Genomic DNA, 9,406 nt, shown 5'->3' with positions numbered 1-9,406 from the left:
AAAATACGGAGATAAAGAGGTTCAAGGTTCAATACAATACAAAACAATACACAATACAAGACAACAAAGGCACACAGTGACCCGTACAACATAAAAAAACCACACACCAACATACCTAGTGCAAAAGAGGAAGAACATCACCTCATAATCTTCGAACCCTACCCTGTCTGCCCTCTGCAAGGACTCTGTTAAGGAGTGTGATTGACAGAGGGACAAAGGAATGCTTGTACCTCTTATATTTGCACGCATGGACCTCGTACCTCCTACCTGATGGTATTAGCCGATACTCAGGGTATAGTACATGGGAGGGGTCAGACACAATTTTCTTAACCTGTCCAATGGTGGCCTTCTCAAAGATGACCTGGGGGGTGATCGGAGGTGTAGACATACCCATGATCTTCCCTGCCATTTTGACTAATCTAAGGATCTCATATTCTCACCAGACAGTGAGAATATGAATGTTAGATTGGTGTGGTAATCTCTACTGTATTGCTTACATGTCAGTGATAGGTATACTGTACAGTATTATACAGTGGTGTAAAGTAACTATAGGTACTGTAAATGACCCAAGGCACTGTGTGTCATACTTTTATTTTGAAAGGGTTTTTTGGTTTGAGTTCAGTGTGTGGCCTAGAGCCTGGTAATTTTCCACTGGGGGTTGCATTGATTAGGTATTGCACTCACCTGGCTGCTCAGGATCAGATCAAGAAAATGTTTGAGGAAGCAGCAGCAACAGTTTTATATCTTAGCACCCAGCTAGAACGGGAACAAGGTATTGTGTTTTATTTTCTGTGCAATTACTTTGGAGATGTTTATATTAAGAGAGAAGGTGTCATGTAAACATTGTGATTATTTATAATTTATGTTTGTATGTTGTAAGAGCTCATTTTTTCTTGTTTATTTTCCTATGGTTCTTACGGTGTCTGTCCAAAAAAGGTGTTTCAACAATGAAAATTAAAACCTATTGGAAACATCAGTAGGCCTACGCTTCACCATTCTCTGGCTTGGGTTAGCTACAGGTACATTTACTCAAGTACTGTACACCCAGATGACACAGGATATTGTATCTGGCATAGTAACATGTAAACAATATACAGTAGTGATATATGGCACCTCTGGTGCTATATAGCGACTTTCGGTTCCATTTAGCACCATTTTTCTTAAAGGTGCTATATAGCACTGTGAAGTTGCCCGAACGGCCAAGGCTCCAAGAACAGTCAGGAATGGTAGTTAAGGGCTTTTATTTTCCCCAAACTCCTCCACCAAAAGTCCATACAATTGTTCAGTGCAATAATTCTCAATAGCAAACTATATTACAGGCAACAAAATAAAGAAAGGACAAAAAGATAAATAAATACTTGGGCAACACTCCTTAACAAAACCCAAGCAGGATGAGAGCTCTCTTCAGGCTGCACCTTGATCACACAAGGCCCTGTAGCTCTCCCTCAGGGATGTTATTTGTGTCAATGCCCACATCCAACTATCTAGCCTGTCCCTGCAGCCTCCTTTAAATAGGAGTGGGTCCTACGACTGGGCACAGACTCAATTAGCACATTTCTTCTCAAATACTACACTAATAAATAAATACTTCCAACCACCTTGAATAAACAGTAACCTAAACATTCTAAATAATGTGTTACAATTAAACAAGTATAAAACAGAATGAACACTCAATGACAATTACTCAAAGAATAAGGAGAAACACCCCTCTCCTGCATAGCACTTGGCCCTTTCCTCATCAAGGGAGATGCCACCAGCAGTGCAGGAGAGACAACTAACCAATCAGTGATTACCATTCAAATAAAGTTTAAAACAACAGTCCTTGCATGTTATAGGAAACAGTTTCATGTGTCTTTGTATATAGGGCACGGGTTGCCCCGTGACAAGCACCCTTTACCAAAGGGTGCTATTTAGCCCCTGTCATGAAAGGTGTTAAATAGCACCCTGCAAAGGGTGCTATTTAGCCTCTATCATTAAAGGTGCTATACCCTTTGGCAAAGGTACTATATAGCACCTTTAAAGATTGGTGCTATACAGTGTTGGCAAGTAACTTAAGTAATATACTACTTTCAGTAATATTATTACTTTTTTCCAGTAATATGTAACTTAACTAGTTACTTTCACATTTTGAGTAATAATATTACATTTACTTTTTTTCAAAAGTAATATTATTACTATTTTCACGAGCCTTGGTGGAACTAGGGTTTGAGTGTTTATTTATAATGGTAGACTGGATAGGGGTCAAGTTGCTTTGCAGACTGCTGATCCGCTCTAGATCTAGACTCTAGAGCGGATACGGAAACGATGCACACTCGTCGGTACATATGTGTGAAGTATCGGATGCAGAAGGGCGGGCCTTAAACTGTCCGGAACACGGAACAACAACCTAAACTAGTGTGTGTAACTCGTTAGACTGCACTGTTAGAGAGAAGAGATGTAAATAAACTAACAATGGAGGAGGTGGATGAGACAGAAACACCGGCACAACAAAGCGTTATAACATTCAATACTTGGAAGTATTCGCATTATTTTGAGTATGTCCGCGATCGAGACGAGATGAACATTATTGTCCGCTGCAAGTTGTGCATATGGAAGAAGCTATATTCCACATCGAAATCTACTTCTAATCTATGTGTACAAATGCATGGATCCATCATCATGAGTTAAATAAACACTGCAGAATAGGGGAGGGGGGACTGCTAATGTTGAAAATGCAAAGTAAGACTTTTGGGGACAAAATATGCAATTACTGGGGGCGAGAGAAAAAAGTAATAAGTAAAGTAATAAGTAACTAGTTACTTTTCTCAGGGAGTAATAAGTAGTGTAACTTTATTACTTTTCTTTAAAGTAATAAGTAATAAGTAGTATATTAGTGTTAAAGTAATATTTTGCCAACACTGGTGCTATATAGCACCTTTAACAATCGGTGCTATATACAGCACCATTTGACAAAGGTGCTATATAGCACCTTTAAAGATTGGTGCTACATAGCACCTTACATTTTTTTGCTATATAGCACCAAAAATGGTTCCCCTATGAGCCAAAAAACCACTTTTGGTTGTATACAGCACCGTTTATTTCTTGTGCCGCTGCGCAGATCAAACTTCTTCATCAACAGCACTAGCATCACGGTGTTTTGTAAATTTGTGTTTTTGTTTGTTTGCACATATATTTATTATTATGTTGGATTCATGTTAATGTGTATTTTCAGACATGCCACTTAAACCCTCAATACTTAGTATACTTGACCTTTGGCTCTGTACTTTTTCCTAAATCTCTTTACCCGAAATAGCCGATCTACAAGCTCACACAAGCGCTATGAGCTTGTACAGTATATCGGCCATTCTATGTGCATGCATAAAGTGAGTGGCAAATCGATTGGCAAAGTGAGTTTAACGTCGTTTAAACGTCAATCAGATAGCACTTTTCCGTTTGGATGTATGGGCTGTCAAGGCCAGAAAGTATTTTTTGCCACTCGGTAGGCATTCCTGCATAACTTCCGGGTATGATGATCATGTCACGCGCATACCCTCTATCCCTATAGAGTCTATAGGGATCCTAGGGGTCAAGTGGTCAAGTTCCAATCACACAAATAATTGCCGGAACCACCTGTTGACCACCCATGCTCTAGTCTAGTCTATAGCAATTGTGATCAAAATATAGATCTTTAACTTTTTAAACAACAAAAGAAAACATGTTCGTTTAAACAAAAATAATAATAACACACTCCGTTTGCATTGTTGAGTGACTATTGTCAAAGGCAGGAAGTGTGGAGTCCGACAACACTACACATTATGTTCATGTTTGTGGTTTTAATCGTATATTGTCTGTTCCGTAGAAATGACAGAGTGTATGGGTTCAACAGAACGCAGCTTCTAATTAAACAACACCCAGAATATCGTACTTTATGTCATTGTTTCTGTATGATCTATGTTGTTTTCGTTTTAATGGCATTGTTTTATTTTAGACCTTGTTAGACAGATGTTTTCACTGCCAGGAGTTCCGCCTGCCCTTTAGATTATAGAGTAGTGTCACGCTCTCTGGACTACTGGCTTTTACCCTGGCAGCACTTTAGAACAGGGCTCTGAAATGTTGATGCCAACAGTGGTGGGAAAAGGTACTCATATATTTGAGGCGCGCTATAGCCCCTCAAATGCATGGCTTTCCGAAAAGGACATCATAGCCCAGCCAAGTCTATGGACTTTTAATATTTGTCCGTAGCCTAATTATAATCATCCCAGCCATAGTCTATGTGGTTCCCAAACTGTGGTGCATGAAAAAGGTAATGGCGGTTATATGGTGTTATTTAGCACAAATGGCGCAGCCATGGGAGTATACAGCAGCTGCATGTCTCTCAGTGCAGTGACATTCTGTCATTATTTGCCATACTCATATTAAAACAATTATAATTTTCAGCCAAATGCAACAAGACTTAACGTTGGGGGGGTGTCAGCTATAATAATCAGTTAAAAGTAAAAGTTGGCCCGGACGGTTAGCTCAATCGTCTGGGCACCTATAGGCTGCCAAGTCAGCTGGACGGCATGCCGCGGGCTCAACCCATCTGTCTCCCCCTTTCCTGTCAAATGGCCAAGGGCTGAAGTGGTTACTCAATGTTTTGTAATAATAATCTAAATCTACAAAGTAACTACCGGTAGTAACTAAAGTTTTCAAATAATTGTAGTGGATTAAAAGTATAATATTTGCGTCTGAAGATGGAGTGGAGTAGAAATAAGTGCTGAAAAGTAGAGTACTTGAGTAAATGTACTTTACACACCATCTTTTCTACACTGTGGGTACCGCTACTGTACGTGTAGCTCAGTAATGTGGTGGACGTAATGATCCTCCACCACTGCTTGTTAGAGGTTTTCACTGGGAGGCATGAGGCCGCCTTCTACATAGATTAGACTTGCACTCTCTGGATTGAATTGCTCGTGGGCTACTGGGTTTTAAACTGGCATCCCTTTAGAGGAGCATAGAGACACAGCGTTCAGTTGTTATGCTCCTGGCCCACACGATGTGGAACAAACTGACAAAACCATGCAGCTCAGCTAAAACGATCAACTTTTTTAAATTGCAGCTAAAAGTTAAAGCCGTTGGAGCTGACTTTTATTGGCCATTATCCTACTGTAACGTTACTTTCTTATGCTTCTGTAATCTGTTTGACCCTTGCTTGATTTTAATTTGTGCTTTTCTTGGGTGGCACAGCAGTGGTAAAGTGCCTGCCCACCACTTCCACCCCCGGAGTCTGGGGGTTCGAATGCACTGCGGTGAGATCTGGCAGACGAGTCAGTCGGATACAACAGCAGTGACAACACACAGAAATGCATGTGGGGAGGAATTGATTTAGCGTAACTACATTGGAGAGGGGAAGCCTTTGCTCTGATCCACATCAAACTTGGCACAAACACTGTTCATAGGTCTGCCATGACAATGGTAGTCACACCAAAAAATCATTGTCTGAATTGTGTCTGTCTCATTACGTTGTTCAACTGTGTTATACAGTAAGTGCTCACCGAAAGATTGCATTAACAGTAGTCACACCAAAAAAACATTGTCACACCCCTGCCTTGGGTGAGGGTGCATTCTCTAAGCACAACCCGACATAAGCAAAGAATGGCAAAGCATGCAGTTGGCAGATTTTAACATACACTAACAAAACAAAGGAGACGACCAGATATAAATCCTTGGAGACTAAACAGCTGATTTGACCACCGAACTACAACATGACGTCACGAGCCGCGGTGAAGAGCAAACCACCGCTCCAGCCCTTCTCTCTGTTTTTACTCATCACCACTCAACGTTATTTCAGCTCCGGTGGTCAGCTCACCACCGGAGCGGTGATCACCTCACCACCGAAAATACAGACTATGAATGGGCCTTTTGAAAACAAGGCAAATAATCCATATCCTTCTAGTAGACGGATTCTTCTTTTGTTTTTCACTTCTGTTATTATGAGTGTTCTTCAGTACTGTAGTATCACCTGGTATGGATGTTTGTTTGTAGCCTTAAAGTCACAACTGCTGCAACAACTAAACATTTGTTCAAAGATTGTTGGACAACCACTTCAGAGGCTCTATACATCCACGTATGATAACAGCATCCTAAATTAGCAAGGAATATCACCTCTAATACTAGCCATGTTTTGCATGGAGAGTATAGGTTGCTGCCTTCAGGAAGGAGATATGGTGTTCCAGCATACAATAAGGTCAGACTGAAGAGGTCTTTTGTCCATCAGTCGACTATAAGGCTAAAGGATTTTGGCCAGGACTAGACTGAGCTGTGGACATTGCTTTCTGCCCTTATGTTTCTATGTATGTAACTGTATTTTCTTTTTTTTTGTCCTGTGTTATGTCAAATGTGTGCATGTGTTGCATACAAGGCCGCTGGGTCGCAAAACAAATTTCAGTGCAAACTGACAATAAAGTACTATATCATAATATAATATCATATCTCTCCGGTAAAAAAGGGCGCACCCGTTGTCCTTTTACCTGTGCCTGCCCAGTCTTAAATGCTTCAATAAAATTTTCCACTTTTTTGCCAGCATAATCTAAAATCTCTTCAGACTCCACCTACCAGTGGTGGAAAAAGTATCAATACTACAAAACTATGAAGTAAAAGTCTGGAATTCAAAATGTATAAAGTATACCAAAACTAAAAGTATTGGCCTACTCATTGTGCAGATTGCAGAAATGTCCCATTTCAAGTTTTCAAATGCATAAACATCTTTTGAAATTAGCAGACTAGTAACTAAAGTTTTCTAATAAATGTAATGGAATAAAAGTACAATGTTTAGATACAACGCAACGCAAAGAGAGCTATTTTTACTAGTGTTTGTGGGTAGTCTAATTTCTCTTTTGGGTCTTGAGCTGATATGTTTAATTGGGAAAAAACTGATTTAGAACGGTCTGTCTGTCTGTCTGTCTGTCTGTCTGTCTGTCTGTCTGTCTGTCTGCCTGCCTGCCTGCCTGCCTGCCTGCCTGCCTGTCTGTCTGTCTGTCTGTCTGTCTGTGTTAGCATGTGTTTTCAACACTGTGGTCTGCAGACTAATTGCTTCGCAGCTCTGTGACTACGATTATGACTGTTTATAAATATATGCGATTATGATTTAATGTTTCTAACTCAGTGGCATAGGTTCACACCTCCTCCCCAGGCTGATTTAGTCTGTCTGTCTGTCTGTCTGTCTGTCTGTCTGTCTGTCTGTCTGTCTGTCTGTCTGTCTGTCTGTCTGTCTCTCCCTAGCTGACTCTCGCCCTCTCTCTCGCCCTCTCTCTCTCTCTCTCTCTCTCTCTCTCTCTCTCTCTCTCACACAGTCGCTCTCTGCTAAACTCTGTGTGTGTGTGTGTGTGTGTGTGTGTGTGTGTGTGTGTGTACAGTATATATACAGCAGACAGAGAGCTGCAGTGTGTTTTTTCATCATGTGTGTGTTCAGGTTCACAGCTCTTGTTCTACTGCTTCTGGCTGGCTGCTGCTGGGCTGATGATGAGGTAGGACACACACACACACACACACACACACACACACACACACACACACCTGTGGAAATTGCAGATATACAAGATCACAACGCTTTGCTTGTAGATCTGCTATTTTCACTAGTTTGGGTCCCGGGGTGAAATCAAATTTCTGTTTTGGGTCATGGGCTAAAAGGTTTGGGAACCACCTGTGTATCCTGCATGAGTTCTCTCTCCTCCTGATTGGATGACGTTGGTATCCTGTATGAGTTCTCTCTCCTGATTGGATGACGTTGGTATCCTGACACAAAATGTAGTTTTCACGTATACACTTTTTCTTTGCATTTATAAAACTTTCAAATCAACTAATGATTCCAGAGCGCGGTGCACGCTGCGGCTCACCGCTCCAAGAGATGGGTCAAATACAGTGACATTGCATGCAGATAAAGAGATGGGTCAAATACAGTGACATTGCATGCAGATAAAGGCAATATGAAACATTTTCTTATTGTATACAATTAGTATTAAAAATAGATAATCTAAATATGTGTATCCTGTAAAGCTGGCTTGTGCAGACTTTATGTAAAACTGAATCAAACATGAACCATATGAAAGAGCATTTTGCAATGAAACAAAGTCCATTGTTGTAATTTATTAAACTTATTTAATCAATAAGTTGCAGCTAGAAGTATTATCTGCACGACTGCCATGAAACCATCAATTATTCTGTCTTAAAATTGCAATATTACAAGGAAAGCACAATTAATCCAATGAAACGTTTCATCTAATTAAAAATGACCAGATAAGATTAAGGATTTTGTTATTATGTGAGTGCAGCAGTATTGAGTATTGAGTGTTTATATTATCCATACATGTATTATTTGTAATTAATTTACAATTGCATGTTTTTCTCTCCTACGCTGTACTGCTACACTGAACCTACAGGAAGGTGAGTCATTTCATCAACTTCTCTCTTCATTTATATATATATATATATATATATATATATATATATATATATATATATATATATATATATATATTACACATTTATAGGCAGTGTTGGGGAGTATTAAGCTACATGTAGCTGAGCTACGTAGCTTAGCTACATTTTGCTGTAGCTTGTGGTAGCTTAGCTACATTCATATTGGTGTACCTCGTCAAGTAGCTCAGCTACTTTTTGGGTAATTTTTGGTAGCTTAGCTACTCAAGTTACAAGCTACAATTTTGGGCAATAACATGAAATAAATATATTCATTTTGACCATTGGTTGCTGTGTTAATGCTTGTACTAGAACAACCCCCCCACTAGAACACCACAAGTTCAACAGTGGTGTCCCATCCAGTGCCGCATGTGAGCGGCTTTTCAGTGTTGGCAAGGACATTTTCAGTGCCAAACGCAACCGCTTATCCGATAAGAACTTTGAGAGACTGCTCATGTGTCGCGTCAACAAACGGTTCTGCCCTGGCATATAAAAAAATATAGGCCCAACTTTCTTTTACAGTTAAGTTACAGTTTAGGTTGTGTTAAGTTAAGATTTATTTATAGGTGTGGCTATCAAGAGACCTTTATTATTATTTTCACAGTTAAGATGTGTTAACATTGACGATCAAATGCCATTTAAACACACAGTATCCTCAACAGATCCTCTTTTATTTGTGTGACTGTAAAGACTATGCCCGTTTTAATAACATTCTCAACAATTGGTTTGTTTTATCCTTTCTTTAATGGGGGAAAATCTGTCTAGAACAGGGGTCTTCAAATGTTGACGATCAAATGTCATCATGTAACAGTTGTTTAGTTATAATGTAGGTGTAGTTCTCATTATACAAGGGTCTCTTTTTTTACAGTTAAGATGTGTTAACATTGACGATTAAATGCCATGTATAACACACAGTATCCTCAACAGATCCTCTTTTATTTGTGTAAGTCTCTAAGTCTTTTTTATTTTTTTT

The 9,406-nt window shown here is 39.7% G+C and overlaps 1 protein-coding gene across 1 annotated transcript in view; it reads left to right on the top strand.

Moving 5' to 3' along the window:
• Positions 1-711: 711 nt before the first annotated feature.
• LOC308319432 (uncharacterized protein) overlaps positions 712-9,406 on the top strand; it is a gene marked incomplete at both ends in the record, with an annotated part of 34,557 nt that continues 25,862 nt past the window's right edge. The window contains 2 exons of the mRNA XM_080769510.1: positions 712-772; positions 8,763-8,918. Coding sequence (XP_080625636.1) covers positions 712-772; positions 8,763-8,918 — 217 coding nt within the window. The remainder of the gene's footprint in view (positions 773-8,762; positions 8,919-9,406) is intronic.

Source organism: Protomyctophum bolini, assembly GCF_963924005.1.
Source record: "Protomyctophum bolini genome assembly, chromosome: 1".
Taxonomy (NCBI): Eukaryota; Metazoa; Chordata; class Actinopteri; order Myctophiformes; family Myctophidae; genus Protomyctophum; species Protomyctophum bolini.
This window is presented reverse-complemented; position numbering and strand designations above follow the sequence as displayed.